The sequence below is a fragment of the Amborella trichopoda genome, chromosome 1 (genome assembly GCF_054954075.1).
Source record: "Amborella trichopoda isolate Santa Cruz 75 chromosome 1, AtrichopodaSantaCruz75HAP2 v2.0, whole genome shotgun sequence".
NCBI lineage: Eukaryota > Viridiplantae > Streptophyta > Magnoliopsida > Amborellales > Amborellaceae > Amborella > Amborella trichopoda.
In genome coordinates, this window is record NC_142336.1 from 43,443,099 (window position 1) to 43,460,744 (window position 17,646).

The following is a 17,646-nucleotide window of genomic DNA, read 5'->3' on the forward strand; positions in this document are numbered from 1 at the left end:
CAGTTTGGTTCCAATAAAAGGAGAAACAGTTTGGTTACACCATTGAGAAACAGTTTGGTTCCAATAAAAGGAGAAACAGTTTGGTTACCTTTCCCCACGAAAGAAATAGACGTTCTGATAAACAAAGAAATGGTTTGGTGAATTGTCCATTTGAGCTACCAAATGATGCTCTTGGACAAGAGATGCAAACAAAAAGGAAAAACACAAAGATGATAATCGACAAAAGCAATGAATAGATTCCCCCACGTTGGGTATTACACTAACACCCCACCTTCAATCACAATATCAGATGATATGGGTCAGGTATTTCCTCACAGAAACAAATAACCAAGAAAAATACATCTCTTTCTGATGAAAACTATACCAAGAAAAGGCATCTCCTCACATACACTAAACAGCCACCAACAATCACAATATCAGATGATATGGGTCAGGCATTTCCTCACACAAACAATTAACCAAGAAAGAGACGTCTCTTCTGGTGAAAACTTAACCAAGAAAAAGGCATCTCCTCATATAAACTAAACCACAATACATTCATGAGTGCAGTTTGTATAGAGCCTAGGCTCTAAACAATCAAATTAGAGCCCACCTTCAAATAGTGTCAAGAAATGATGTTTCAACATTGGAAACCTTTATGATAGCCTTAAAATATATTTACATCTTTAATTATAAGATTCAAAGCTTCAAAAATAGGTAGATTGAGCCTATCTATGAAAACTTGAAAATCTTGAAAATTGACAATCCAAAAATGCGCTACAAGATGCACTATTTTCAAAACTTGAAATCCATTTTTTTTTTTTCATGCCCATGCATCTTGATATGGAGATGATCAATTTGAGAATATTTGGGCATCAAAACAACCTCTTCTGAAAATTTTGAGGTGGGCTCTAATTTAATTGTTTAGAGCCTCGGCTCTATATAAGCTTTTTCCTACGTTTTATTCCCTCTCCTATTTGTTATGCAACCAGAAAACTTTCCCAAGCTTACATTGTCCCTAACCCACCACCATATTTGAGTAAAAAGCAAGCCAATATCCAAGTGGACACACCTGCAATTTAATTCAATGATTTTGGCAGCATTTTATATGAAGGCTTAGAAGACAAGCGAGCTCATGGGAGCAAGGGACATGAAATTTGTGGGTTTACACAAATAACTTGAAATATACAGAGTATGATAATTTTACTGTCATAAGATGCCAGATCCATTAAATTGGGTCCTAGACTCGATTTTGGCACACTGACGCTTGCAATATCTTCATCATCTAAGCTTCCAAAAGTTGTTGCTAGCTAGGAGTAACTATCTGCAGACACAAAACAGGACCATATATTAAACACCCGAAAGTTAATTTAAGAAGGGAAAGACTTATTTTATAACATTATATTATCACAAAATCCCACATGGAGTTATCAACTATGCCTCAGCACAAGTACAAAATGATGGACTTGCGGGGAGAAGGGCTTATTTCTCCTATTTTGTTTCCACAAATGGACCAGTTGAGACCACACGACACACAGTATAGTACTGGTATACTCCATGAATGCCGTATGCTCTCGTTTAGGATAAAACTGTCCCAATCAACTTTAGCCCAAGTGCTGTAAATATTGAAAGACCCATATATGCAACATAAATTTTCATTTCTTAATCAACTTATGGGGTTATGGTATTCACTTTTTCCTTTCTCTATTTTTTTATTTAGCAAGTATGAAATTCAAACCCCTGACCAAATGTTGACATGCACAGCTTCAAGGCCAAACACAAGTGAATCTAAAGCTCCTATACTCCCCCCCCCTGAAAGTGGATACAAAGACGACAGCAAATTTTCAAGCCAAAAAACAAGGCAAAATGGACACCTTCAACAAGCCACTTGCTAAAAACCAATCTAAGTGAATAAGTTACAATCTTTTTACATAACAATTACAATAATTTCTAGCCTTGTATAATCACTGTAAATAAACTCAAATACCAACCCCTTATGGAGCAATTACAAACAAAGCAAGACTAACTTATGAATTACACTTTCATAGCACAAATTACATAAACTATGTCCCAAAGCTTAAATACATCATGCAACTAATCTAAACAAAATTCTAAAGAATAAAATCAACTTAACAGGGAATAAGAATGCCAAATTGAAATAGGGGAGCCATGTTTCGAACCCTTTGTGCCGGGCCCACGCAATCGGGTCCTATAAGGACTTATTTTGTCCCTTCGAATTGTACAAAAGTGGTTCAATCTCACAAGAGTGTCTAATCCAAATGGGAAGAAATTACATACCTTAAAATCACTTCTTAAGATCTCGACACACTGGCATTATCATCTAAAACAAAATGCAAAAGATTTGAATCGAATCGGATAAAGAACAAGAGAGTTATGGCCAAACTACACACGATGGTCCCTCGGACCACCAAAACAATCTTGTATGGAAAGATTATGAACTCCCATAGGTAAAAACGTAATGAAAAAGTTTTGAAAGTGGAGTGACACTCTGAGACTAAATTATTTGATGGGTTTGAAGCAAAGTAATTAATGGATACTATGCACGATCACGGATTCTCAAGTATATAGGTTATAACTCATGAAGGGCCACACTATGAATAAGCCTGATGAAAAAGATGATCAAATGAGGATTCTAAGATCAATGAAACTTTTCTAAATTAAAAACCCCCGCAACTATAGATGCCAAGGATATGATCTTATGAGAAAACAAAATTCAATAGAGTTTACCCCCACACTATGGACTTAAGCATAAGAAAGGAGGACCACCATTAATGGAACTCTAAAATATCTCTCTTCAATTTTCTCTCACAAAACCTTAGAAGAAGGGGAGCAACAATTTTCCAAAATGGTTAAAGAGTTGAGATTGTTAGGGTTTGAAATTTCATGATGTGCTTTTATAACATGGGTGTAACTTTGGATTCAATCAACACCCTTGATGCACTAATCCAAAGGCACATGAAAGGCTAATGTACCTAGCCACCCATCCCCATCCAACCACTAGGATGAAGGCATGGGAATTCACACCATTATCACTCACCCTAACCCTAAGTTATGTCACTTTACCATTTTGTCCTTGGCCCATGTTTTTGTTCCAATTGTATCCAATATGGCCTTACAAAAATACCCGTAGTTTTTTTTAATAATGTATTAAAGTAGATAACCACAAAAGCTAAAAGGCAAAGAAGTAATTGGCAAAGCTCACATGTGGAGATATTCTTCTTTATCAAAACCAATCACTTTGTAGATCTAAAATTTCAAACCAATCAATTTAAAGATAATATCCCCTTCACACATGCGTGTGAAAATATTTTTCAACTCAAATTTGAAAATGCATTTTCTCTTTAATATCAAATATATTAATTAATTAAAATTCACACATGCCATGCATGACCCATGTGTGAGTTAATTAAGACATGTGACAAAAAGGAGGCCTTAATTTATAACATTATATAACAAAATATAACAAGACACCATAACACAACCCCTTATAAACAAACAACCAAATGCCAATCTAGTCCCCTACATAGGGATCAGTGCCCAGCTGGGCGGTGATCCTAAAGTGAGGTGTGGAGTGCCATGTGGCAGCCCTATGGCCACTCGGACGCCACATGGCACTACCAGGTCAGGACTAAAGTGGAATTTGAGCAAAATAATATAAAAACCCTTATTTTTTAGCAAATAAAATTCCGAAAAAGTCTCTACAATTCACAATAAATATTTAAAGTATTTTTGAGCAATTATTAGGTTTTTCGCATCATTATAAAATTGGACAAAAAGTATAGTGAGATCTCGGGCTAATAACTATAGGTATCGGAGTACTCCATTAAGCTAGTCCCGAATGATGTTCTGCCTAGTCTCAGATCGACCCAATAGACCTATGTTCCACAATCTAAAGCAGGGACACATAATTGGCCATATCAAAGCCGTTGAGCCAGAACTTCCGATCATTCCACTCTCGATGGATTACAGGTGTACCCCTGTGGGACCTGATCCAACTCAATTACAGGGGTCCTCTCAAAGCACATGTACACTGGATCTTCCAAACTCGGATAATGCATTTGGAAGAGTGGCTTCCCATACGAAATGAAAATACACACGCCATGCAATGGTCTCGTGTCAGGATATGGACTTGTGTCCCATAAGTCTTGACCATTCCATACAGGACGAATACTCAATAAGTACTCGGGTTCTATTTTTCTCATTTGGATTCTCCAAGCCCTGGCCGATTGCAGCTAAACATGAGGCTAACCTATAAAATCCTGACTAGGAGACCCTCACACCTCCTTGAGAAATTGCTTTCTCAACACGTGAACTCTCGATGCCTCATGCGTACTCGGGATAAAAGAATCTGGGCTCTATTTCGCAAGATACCAAGATTTCAATCTCTTAATCGCTCCCACTGAATGAGAGACAATTGGAATTTAGGCTATATTTCCAACATTCTCCCACTTGGCTTTTGAGGCTTGAAGTCGTATATATCTCTCTCTCATTATCGTTCACAATAAATCAAAGCATGCATACTTATCCATGGATTTATCATTCATAAGCAATAGACAAAGTAATAACAACTATGTCAACCTCCTTAAACCCATCCCAAGCACATGCCTCATAAAATCATTTGCCCCCAATCCTTTAGTTAATGGATATGCATGCACAGCGTCAGATGGAATGTAACCAACTTCTACTTCACCAGCTGCTATCTCTTCTCTTACTCTATGATATTGAGCTTTAATGTACCTTAACTTGCGGTGGAACCTTGGTTCAACTGCCATTGCTATTGCAGCTTGATTGTCACACATGATTCTAATAGTTCCATCTTTTAGAGGGTTGAAGTTAAGATGATTCAAGAACTTCTTAATCCAAATGGCTTCTAAAGTTGCGGAACTTAAAACCATATACTCGGCTTCCATTGTAGATAGGGCTACAATGTCTTGCTTCTTGGTGCGCCAAGAAATGGCACCACCCCCAAAAAGAAATAGATAACCCGAAGTGGATCTCGAGTCATCCGGGTCTCCTTGATAGTCGGAGTCTGCGTATCCCAAAACTTTAAGCTCACTCACAATGCCATAGGTTAATCCATAATCAAATGTTCCTTTCAAATATCATGATTCTTTTCACGGTTTTCCAATGTTCTAATCCAGGATCACTTTGGAATCGACCAATCAAGCTTTGAGCAAAAGCTAGATCGGGTCTAGTTCCCATGGTTAAATACATTAGTGATCCTACGACACTCCGATACAGGATCCTTTCCATCTCATTTCTCTCATGATCATTGTTTGGTTTCATATTGATATTTAATTTTTCTCTCCTTTCCACAAGTGTATCTATAGGCTTAGATTCACTCATACCAAATCTCTTAAGAACTTTCTTGCAATATGCAGATTGAGATAATTGAATAGTACGGGCTGCTCTATCTCTTATAATATGAATCCCTAACACATATGAAGCCTCTCCCATATCTTTCATATCAAAATTACTTGATAGCATTGCCTTTGTGTCCCTTATATGGTCTAGGGTGCTACTAGCTATTAGAATGTCATCCACATATAAAGTCATGAAAGTAATGTCAGTCCCATTGGTCTTATGGTGTACACAATGGTCATCCTCATTTGATTTGAATCCATATCTAATCAGGGTTTGGTAGAACTTGAAGAACCATCTTCTTGAAGCTTGTTTGCGACCATAAAGTGATTTGTTAAGTTTGTACACGATCTTTTCCTTTCCTTTCATAACAAAACCCTCGGGTTGGTTTATGTATATATCATCTTCTAGGTCACCATTTAAGAAGGCGGTTTTCACATCCATTTGATGCAATTCTAGGTCAAGGTAGGCTGCTATGGATATGATCATCGAAATTGAAGACATTTTGGCAACAGGTGAGTAGGTGTCAAAAAAATCTACCCCTTCCTTTTGAGTAAAACCTTTTGCTACAAGTCTTGCCTTATATTTTTAAATATGCCCTTCGGAGTTAAGTTTCTTTTTTAATATCCACTTACATCCAATGGGATCTAAGGTTACGTGGTAATCGGACTAACTCCCATATATGGTTCTTTATGATTGAATTTATCTCATCTCGCATGGCTTCCTTCCATAACTTATTATCCGGACAGGACATAGCATGTAGGAAATAATAAGGTTCATCATCGGGTTCTTCACTAATCCTCTCATAGTCCTCCCCAAGGTAAGTGAAAACAGGTAGGTGGTCTCTTTATTCTCTCACTTCACCTATTCTCTCACTTCACCTAAGTGGGATGGTTTCAATTTCTTTGTTAGGCTGAAGCTCATGGAAGTCTACTCTCTTTTGGGTTGATTCTCTCTCAAGGAATTCATCTTCAAGGAAATGGGTATCAAGGCTTTCAATCACATTACGATTCAAGAGGTTATAAAACCTAAAACCCTTCCCATGACTTGGGTATCCTATGAAAACACATTTTATGGTTTTAGGATCAAGTTTGGACCGATTTTGGGATGGTATGAGAACATGGCCTGAACATCCCCAAACCTTGAGGTGCTTTATTGAGGGAGGTCGGCCCATGAAGAGTTGGTAAGGAGTTGATTGAATTGCTTTGGTGGGAGTCCGATTAAGGACATATGTGGCAGTTCGAATCGCCTCCCCCCAAAACTCTAATCCAAGACAAGAGATACTCATTATACTTCGCACCATCTCAACTAGGGTCCTATTCCTTCTCTTATAAACCCCATTTTGTTCGGGTAAGTAAGGCATGGTGGTTTGGTAGACAATCCCCGATTGGACACAAAGATCTTGAAAGGCTTATGAGGTGTATTCCCCACCCCTATCTGATCTAAGGTTTTTGATAGTTCGACCTAGTTCGTTTTTAACTTCCACTTTATAATGTTGAAATTTGGTTATGGCCTCACTTTTGTTTATCATGAGATAGGTGTGACCAAAACGGGAATGGTCATCAATGAATGTTATGAAGTACCTCATGTGCCCCATGGTAGGCACACTCGTAGGTCCACACACAAATGAGTGGATTAGTTCTAAAAGACTACCTTTCAACCTTTTGGTGGGATTTCTTTACCATCTTTCTGTTAAGGCAAGCCTCGCATCTATTATGAGAATCGATATTCATTTTATGAAGCAATCCTTCTTTCATCATAATATGCATTCTCGATGGATTAATGTGACCTAACCTTAAATGTCATAAAGTAAAATTTTGTAAATCATCACCCATGTAAACAAACTCCTTTTTCATTTTGATTTCATAAAGCCTTTGAACCAAGTGGCCTACAAAAACAAGGTCTCCATTAATAGAGCCATCGTGCACATAGACCTTTTCCTCCTTGAACAAGAGCACAAACCCGGCTTTACTCATCTTGGAAACCGAGATGAGATTCTTCCTCATCCCGGGTGCATAGAGAGTGTCCTTAAGCATGAAAGTCTCACCATTAGTGCGCTCTAACACATAGTCCCTTTTTCCTAAGACCCTTTCCATTTGATTTCCATCCATATAAAGATTATGGGTACCGGGTTTGACATCATAAAACCTTCTAAAGCCCTTCATAGAATTTGTCACATGGATAGTAGCCCCTGAGTCGAGAACCCACACATCCGCCTCCTCATTGACAATCAAAGTCTCAGGGACCATGCAAACTCTCTCTTTCCTTGGTCCTCCACCGGTATTAGCTTGAGGCTTACCGGTATTGGGCTTAGGAGCAAAATAAGGGTTTTGTGGAGGAGGATACCCACAAATTTTTTGGGTATGCCCGTATTTCTTACATTTAAAGCATTGCACCTTCGAATAATCTTGGCTTGAGGGCCAAACCGACCTCCCACCTACCATCATGGGTGTGGGTGGTGGTTTAGGCCTAAAAGGCATGGGGCTAGCATAGTTTGATGGGTAGGCATGGGTTTTAGGAGGGTAAGGGCTAAATGGATAAGGGGAGTAGGCCCTTTTGCTTCCCCTTCCCTTTCCATTTGCCTTTTCCCTTTCTTTTCTTATTCTTAGCATTATCACTGCCACTCACTCTTACATTACATGTATTCACCGTAGAAGAGTTAGGAAGAGACGAAGAGATAGGAGTAATGAGTAAGGGAGTAGAAGAAGATGAGGGTTGGTGAGATTTTACCATATCGACCAAGGAAGATGGTCCATCCATTGCCATCCTTCTTTGCTCTTCCCCTTTCATGAAAAATGCAATCTCCTCCACTGTTGTAGGCGCATCTTTTGGCCATCAAATTGGCCACAAAGGTCTCCCATAAGGGACAGATCGAAAGCACAAATATCGTCTTTTGTGTCACCTCGTCATATAAGTGACCGGCTCTCTCACTCTTTCTTATACAACTCTTGAACTTTCTTAGATGATCACCCACTTTGGTGTGATCATCCATTTTGCAATACATGAAATTCCTCATTCTAATGATCCTTTGAACTTCATTCAATGTGTCGTATTTCTTTTTCATGCTCTCCATAATATCTTTGACACATATGGAATTCTCATACTCCATAACAAAAGAATCACTCATGGTTGCAAAAATAATATTCATGGCACTTTGGTTTTTGCTATGCCATGTCTCATATGCAACCTTAACAACTTAAGGAGCATTTATTGCAGGCGGATTAGGTGGTCTAGAAGTCAATACTGGCAATAGACCATCTTCATGAAACACAACCAATTTTCCTTCTCCATTCGGAGAAGTTAGTTCCATTGAACCTCTACTCCTTTAGCAATTCGGTGAGTATTGAACGGGCTGCCATGGGTTCCTATTTGACACTCTATAATCCCTCTAAAGACCTTAAAAGAAGAGGCTGTAAATGAGACTAGCTCTGATACCAATTGAATATGGATACAAAGACTAGAGGAAATTTTCAAGCCGAAAAACAAGGCAAAATGGACACCTTCAACAAGCCACTTGCTAAAAACTAAGCTAAGTGAATAAGTTACAATCCTTTTACATAACAATTACAACCATTTTTAGCCTTGTATAACCACTGTAAATAAACTTAAATACCAACCCCTTATGGAGCAATTACATATAAAGCAAGACTAGCTTAGGAATTACACTTTCATAGCACAAATTACATAAACTATGTCCCAAAGCTCAAATACATCACACAACTAATCTAAACAAAATTCTAAAGAATAAAATCAACTAAACAAGGAATTAGAATGCCAAATTAAAATAAGGAAGACATGTTTCGACCCCTTGTGTTGGGGCCGCGCAATCGGGTCATATAAGGACTTAATTTTGTTCTTTCAGATTGTACAAAAGTGATTCAATCTCACAAGAGTGTCTAATCCAAATGGGAAAAAATTGCACACCTTAAAATCACTTCTTAAGACCTTAACACACTGGCATTATCATCCAAAAAAGAATGCAAAAAGTTTGAATCGAATCGAATAAAGAACAAGAGAGTTATGGCCAAACTACACACGGTGGTCCCTCATACCACCAAAACAGTCTTGTATGGAAAGATTATGAACCCCCATAGGTAAAAACGTGATGAAAAAGTTTTGAAAATGGAGTGACACTCTGAGACTAAATTATTTGATGGGTTTGAAGCAAAATAATCAATGGATACTATGCATGATCATGGATTCTCATGCCTATAAGCTATAACTCATGAAGGACAACACTATGAATAAGCATGATGAAAAAGATGATCAAATGGGGATTCTAAGATCAATGAAACGTTTCTAAATTCAAAACCCCAGCAATTATAGATGCCAAGGATAAGATCTTATGAGAAAACAAAATTCAATGGAGTTTACCTTGATAAATGTACACTATGGACTTAAGCATAAGAAAGGAGGACCACCATTAATGGAACTCTAAAAGCTCTCTCTCTTCAATTTTCTCTCACAAAACCTTAAAAGAAGGAGGGGAGCAACAATTTTCCAAAAGGGTTCAACAGTTGAGATTGTTAGGGTTTGAAATTTCATGATGTGCTCTTATAACATGGGTGTAACTTTGGATTCAATCAACACCCTTGATGCACCAATCCAAAGGCACATGAGAGGCTAATGTACTTAGCCACCCATACCCATCCAACCAATAGAATGAAATGATGGGATTTCACACCATTATCACCCACCCTAACCCTAAATTATGCCACTTTACCATTTTGTCCTTGGCCCATGTTTTTGTTCCAATTGTATCCAATATGGCCTTACAAAAATACCCTTAGTTTTTTTCAATAATGTATTAAAATAGATAACCACAAAGGCTAAAGGGCAAAGAAGTAATTGGCAAAGCTCACACATGTGGAGATATTCTTCTTTATCAAAGTCAATCACTTTGTAGATCTAAAATTTCAAACCAATTAATTTAAAGATAATGTCCCCTTCACACATGTATGTGAAGATATTTTTCAACTCAAATTTGAAAATGCATTTTCTCTTTAGTATCAAATAAATAAATTAATTAAACTTCACATATGCCATGCATGACCCATGTGTGAGTTAATTAAGACATGTGATAAAAAAAGGGCCTTAATTTATAACATTATATAACAATATATAACAAAACACTATAACACAACCACTTATAACAAGCAACCAAATGGCAATCGAGTCCCTCGCCTAGGGATCAGTGCCCAACTGGGCGGTGATCCTAGAGTGAGGTGTGGGGTGCCATGTGGCAGCCCTATGGCAACTCAAACGCCACATGGCACTACCAGGTCGGGACTAAAGTGGAATTTGAGCCCTTATTTTTTGAGCAAATAAAATTCCAAAAAATTCTCTAAAATTCACGATAAATATTTAAAGTATTTTTGAGCAATTATTAGGTTTTTCTCATCATTATAAAATCGAACAAAAAGTATAGTGAAATCTCAGGTTAATAACTATATGTACTCCATTGGACTAGTCCCGAATGATGTTCCGCCGAGTTGCAGATTGACCCAATAGACCTATGTTCCACAGTCTAAAGCAGGGACACATAATTGGCCATATCAAAGCCGTTGAGCCAGAACTTCCGATCACGCTCTCAATGGATTACAGGTGTACCCTTGTGGGACATGATCCAACTCAATTACAAGGGTCCTCTCAAAGCACATGTGCACTGGCTCTTCCAAACTCGGATAATGCATTTGGAAGAGTGGCTTCCCGTACGAAATGAAAATGCACATGTCATGCAATGGTCTCGTGTCAGGATACGGACTTATGTCCATCTAGGGCAAATACTCAATAAGTACTCGGGTTCTATTTTTCTCATTTGGATTCTCCAAGCCCTGGCCGATTGCAGCTAAACATGAGGCTAACCTATAAAATCTTGACTAGGAGACCTCACACCTCCTTGAGAAATTGCTTTCTTAACACATGAACTCTTGATTCCTCATGCGTACTCGAGATAAACTTCATTTTGCAAGACGTCAAGATTTCAATCTCTCAATCGCTCCCACTGAATGAGAAACTACGGTATTTGAAGCTATTGTCATTCATGCTTTGATAAGCAAATCAGTTAGCCCACAACTGGAATGTTCAACGACATGACCAAAATGATAGCCATAGATTAAAAAAATTGGACTAGAAACACCTATGGACACAATGAATGAAAGAACTTCAAGTCCTAAAACTAGTCTTGTAACAACTTATCTAGACAATCTATTTTCAAGACTTTCAAGTATTTATATGTCTACTCTGTCTATACCACTTCTGGAATTTTAAGTTTTGTAACTAGGGATGACAATAGATTTTCAAGCCATCATAAGGTTTCCAACACCAGAGCTACATCTCCAAGCAAAATTTAGAGGCGCTCCTTACTTCTGTAGTATAAGGAGGGTGCCTTATAAAAACATCACCTATTTTTAAAAGTATAGTAATCAAAAAACAAGAATAAATAGAGAATCCTGATATCAATCCCATCCTCCAAACCATCCTTGTAGGCTGTAGATTGTGAAATCAATGCCCGCTCTCGAAACCAACCTTGAGAACTGTAACGCTGCAGCTATTGGTGGGATATATAGAATACCTATGGGTTCTGATCACTACCAACATGCAGTATTGACCTCTCAAGTAGTTTACATCATGTACAGCACGACAGATTTAAACTGCTATCTAGAAAGCACTTTCATGGGACTGTATAGCGCTGACACTTGGCAACACTAATGCAGAGGCTTTATTCTGAGTGCACTTGCTGGTTTTCAACCACTAATGCAAACTATGACCACGAAAACAGAGACAAAAAATCATCGACAGGTGGTCGTTAGCTAGAAACTAGTGAGCAAGCAAAAATATCAACACAATATCAAAGATGCTAAGTTCAAAATCAAAAATTTTTTGAAACTCCTCCTGGGATTGAGATCCCTTCAACAAGGATCATGCACCTATTTTCAATGGGGCCACGATCCCCCTTCCATAGGAATCAAGATCCCTTTTAGTCAAGGTTTGAGATCCCTATAAGATAGGGATCATGATCCCTTGATGGAGGGAGTGGCTCTAAGATCACCAGAGATTCCATGTGGGGATTGCCACCCCCCAAGAAAGCTCCCAACACCAATGGATCTTAATGCCTAAAAAGAGTGCACAAGCTTCCACCAGGAAGAGCCAGCATCCTAGGGAACTTGAGTAAGCTATACTCAAAGGATTAGAAATATAATGGGCATTATAATGGTATGAAGAATAACAGTGTTACTTCAAACTTTACCGCTCAATCCAAAAACAATCATTATGTCCATGATAATGGTAATGGCTCTTGGACACTATAACAGTCAATAGATGAAAATTCTGCCACCTTGCTACCTAGGCAGCCTGCCGACAAACTGCCTAGGCATAGCCTAGGTGGTGGGGTCTGGGCAAGCATCCTAAGGCCTGTGCCAAGGCAGTCTGGGCATCCACCTAATGCCATCCCTTAAATAAATATAAATAAAAAGGACATTCAAAAATAAGTCTTTGTATTGCCCTTCTCTCTCTCTCTGTGTGTCTCTCGGGTCCATGTGCTCCCTACAAACATGAGAAGAAGGAGAAGAAGATGGACTCCAAGTGTTCAATGCACAGCCTCTCTCTCTCTCTCTCTCTCTCTCTCTCTCTCTCTCTCTCTCTCTCTCACATACACACACACACACATACACAGAGATACAAATCGCCCCAAATGCTCCCTCTTCACATGTAAGAAAAAGAAAAAGAAGAATACGACTTCTAAGTGCTCGATGTGAGGTGCCTCTCTCACACACACTCTCTCTCTCACAAGATATCCTCCAAGTATTCGAGACTTCTCCCTCACAAATATAGATCCAAAAGGAAGAAAAAAGAAAAAAAGAGGATGAGCTTTAAGAATTTCATATGAGACCTCACACACACACACATGTGCACATGCATACACACACTAAACACACACACACACACACACACACACACACACACACACACACACACACAAACACACACACACACACACATTCACAAAACACACACATACACACAACATATGGCCGCCCCAACCCCAACCCCTTCCCTTAGGGCTGCCTATGTATCTAGGTGCCTGACTAGGCAGCCCGGATCCTCGGCCGCCTAGGTGACCACCTCTGCCTTCGTAAACAAATAATAGTGTAATATCATCTTTAAACCTTGGATATAATGTGCCCTTTTGTTCCTTCAATCATTCTCTAGCTTATTATCCATTTAGAATCCCGAAGACCCAAGAACTCCTTACTGCCGAAACAACCAACTATGATGTCGCTGTTAATATTCCCAAGGATGTCAATACAAGCGGCTTCCATTCCCAAGGATGTCAATACAAGCGGCCGGAAGCCACTTCAGCAAGAAAGAGGACCCCAACCCACTTTCATTAACAAATCCAAATATAACACAGACTAAACCTGAAACACCACTTCATTTTCTTCTTTTACTCTGCATAGATTTCCTATGAGATTGCCGTAGTTCTTAAGCTAACAGAATGCAATCTCTAGGAGGGAAGTGACAGGAGAAACAGTTATCTAGCAGTGTATTTGCTGAGGTTGGGAAAACAAAGGACGCCCATTAAGTGGATAGACGCCTTCTTCGACAATTAAGGGCCGAAATTCTTGGACTTTGATGTGTTTCAGGCAAAATAGAATGGCTAGGCCATATAGAGCATTCTGGGTATGAAACGGCTCCAAACAACAAAATCACTCTCATAGCACTTATATATACCTAGCTTCACAAGTACACAACCAACCTAACAGAAAAGGGAAAACAAGCTCCATCTTCTTTTTTGTAAGTTCAACAAGCACCTTACTTAGGGGACACTCCTGCTGTTGGAACATGGCTCCTGATCGCATGGGATCTCAATCCTATTTAACATGGGATCATGATCCATAGTCGTTAGGTACAAGAATAGATGAATTTTTTTTTTTCCTTACTTACCAACCATCATATTGTGATATTGTCGTTAATATTGACTAGAATGTCACTACAAGTGGTCTGGAAGCCTCACTTGTTCTTGGGATAAGTCAGCAAGAAAGAGGTCCCCCAACTATTTTAAACCATAGTTGTTGAAAACGCCTGGGAACCCGAATCGTCTCAGGAATCACAATCGCAGCCGCCTAAAAGATTCATGTTTTAGGAATCAAAGTCCGTACAATGGGAATCGTGGGGAACAAGATTCCTAAATTCCTGGAATCGCATCTCAAAAAAAATAGATTTGAGATTCATCAACATCTGGAATCAAGATTCTAGCCTCCTTAGAATCGAGATTCCCATCCCCTGGAATCGACACTCAAGGAGTCAAAATTTTTTTTTTTTTTGAGTAAATTGAAGGAGTCAAGATTCATTGATATGTGGAATCAAGATTCCAACATCTATGGAATCAAGTTTTGACATATGTAGAACATATCTATGTTGCAGTTTAGAATCGTGATTCCAACATCTTTGGAATCGTGATCCAAGATCCATACCAGTTTTAAATCGCAAATTACATTAGTATGAAATGAATGTCTGTCACCCTTAATCGAGATTTCAATTATATGGAGTAGGAAACCCCATACACATCTTGAGCCTTATCAACTTTAGAACCTACATTACATGTCTCTTATTAGACTCGTAGAGAAAATTTTAAAATGATTGTGTTGACTATTGGACTTAGTGTCGAACAATCTACTAAGAAAATTATCTATAGAAGACATATTTATAAATTGTGATTTTGACTTCATTATTATATAGACAATAGGATTATGTAGACAAAATAGGATTATGTATCTCTAAAAGATATGGAAGCAAGATTCCATATTGATTAAATTGCACTTCCCTACTCCTATGAACTGATGTACTATACATTGTAGATTCTAGATTCAAAACCCTAACAAAAAGAGAATCATTACATGTACAATCATGTATCACTCGACATGGAGTCCAGATTCAATCTTTGTTGGAGTCACAATTCGATGTATTTGGGAACAACATTCCACAAATAATGGTCTAAAGATGTATTGAAATGAGATCCCTAAATTAAGGAATCGAGATTCAGTGATTCCAAGAAACGGTTTGGGTGAAGATTCCTTAACGTAATTGCCGAATCGGGTTCTCGAACTGGAATTGCGGGGTCGGCAAAGAGATTCCAATAACTATGTTTTAAACCCAAAAATAATACATATTAAGCCAAAATCCTCGCTTCATTCTCTTGGTTTTATGTTGTGTTGATAGACCCATTAGAAGGCCAAAGTTCTCAACCTACACAGTACTTGATCTATAGGGAAGTGGAAAGGAGGAACAACTAACGCATTTGTTGAGAATAACATAATCAATGAGGCCCACTAAATGGATAAATGCCTCCTTGGACAATTGTTGTTAAAGACACCGACCAGTGACCAAACCAGTGAGGTCACCAATCCAATCGGTCCAGCTGGACCAGAACAGTTCACTAGCCAGACCTTTCATGAAATAATAATATAAAAATTGGAAAACTACATGAACGACAAGGGCCAAACTCTCATCATCATAGACCATCACACAACATGTACACATGATAGTCGCATTAGGAAGTAAAGCACCATTGAAGGTGTTGCGTGTACATGTGCGAGAGATAGCCTCATGCACCATATTGTAATGTGTGTCCATAGTTATGTGTGACCTACGCTTGTCCCTAGGGGGATCCTATAGTTTATAGACTAGAATTAAGTTTATAATAGACCACATGTCCTCCAAAATTCCATATCTCTTGATACACTCCAATAACCCATCAAGCATAAAAGTAATGAACTGTTGAAATTTGAAGGCACATAAATTCATACGAACTAAAAAACCGAAAATCTTCTCATTTTTTGGTTACTTTTTATAATTCAAAACAAAGAAAACAAAAAATAAATCAAATGCACTTACTTGAGGGTTGAAAACTGCATATTGTTTTGCTAGAGTTTTCTAGGAGAAGTCGTAAAAAGTTTACCCAAATCTTAGGGTTTTCTTGGTTGAGAGCGAGAGAATCACCAAATCCTCTTCTGTCTCTAAAAAAGTGATTTTTATACCCCAAAGCCCACTCAAATGTTATTTTACCACAACACCCCTCACCAAACTCAGAAGTACAAGGGCCCGAATTCTTAGGCTTTTAAAGTGTTTACTGGCTGAATACAAAAAGCGAAGCCATACAGCCCATTCTGGATATGAAAGGGCCCTAAACAATACAATCACTATCATAGCACAAATACAATCACTATGTCTTATGTCTCTATCCTCATCACTCGACTCCCCATGCAGAGCACAAAAGTGAAAAGGCTTGTACTCGAGATCCTCTTGGGGTGAAAGATCACCTTCTCTTGCCCATTATTGAGACTCGTGAACTGTTGCGCCAGCTGCTATACTTGTCTTTCAAATTCCTCAATTTTGTCAAGGGATCACATAGTGGATCTATGAAAATCCCCCTTCTACGGCCTCTTCTCGTTGCCATGGATTCGTCGAAATCACAAATCCTAAACAAATAATCAATGAAAAACTGCTGAAATCAGCAAGATCTACGTTGTTTTGGTAAAACCTTAGCCAAAGTCAGCAAACCCTCGACCCCTACTATAACTTCCCCGTTTTGTTGTTGACCTAGGGCACCAAAAAAAAAAAAAGGTGCTACAGTAACTCCGTCAGTGCTACAGTACTTTCTTCTCCATACCCCAAGCTAGGGTTCCAAAATCCTACGCTTTTTTCTCTTTCAATTTTAAAAGTCATGTGGAATTAACCCCCTCAAGGCCCCACACACCTCTTATACATTATAATTTAATGTTCTAAGTACAGAAAGCGTCCAAACAAATAATACATTGACCCCATATATCCTAACTTAAATTTAAAATTTTGTATTGACAATTTTGCCCCTATGAACAGTATTTGTGAGTAGTACTAATGAAATAAATAAAAAATATATAAAAACCCTAGAACTCTTAAAAAACTAAAACCCCTAGAAATAAACCCTAAAACTAAAATGAGAATATGCATCCTTTAAAATTAAATAAAAAAAAGTAAGCATAATTTTTTCCTCCTTCACAACCATATGAGACAGTGGGACCAAGTTCTCTGCATACACATGCACAAGAGGGTTTTTACTAGGGTTAAAGAGACCAAATGGAAGGTTTGAACTTTATCAAAAGAGCATCTAATTCTCAACACTTACCATATGGAACCCATAACAATTGAGCTAGACACAACAAATTCACATGAAATGTCACTAATGCCATACTAATTTGCCGATAGGAAAATTTCAGTAGTGCCCCTTCCTGAGCTTCCATTTGT

At 38.4% G+C, this 17,646-nt stretch overlaps 1 protein-coding gene across 1 annotated transcript in view; it reads right to left on the minus strand.

The window, feature by feature from the left end:
* Positions 1-1,057: 1,057 nt before the first annotated feature.
* LOC18442138 (trihelix transcription factor ENAP2) overlaps positions 1,058-17,646 on the minus strand; it is a 28,462-nt gene continuing 11,873 nt past the window's right edge. Inside the window, exon 2 of the mRNA XM_006852362.4 lies at positions 1,058-1,303. Coding sequence (XP_006852424.2) covers positions 1,290-1,303 — 14 coding nt within the window. The 3' untranslated portion in view covers positions 1,058-1,289. The remainder of the gene's footprint in view (positions 1,304-17,646) is intronic.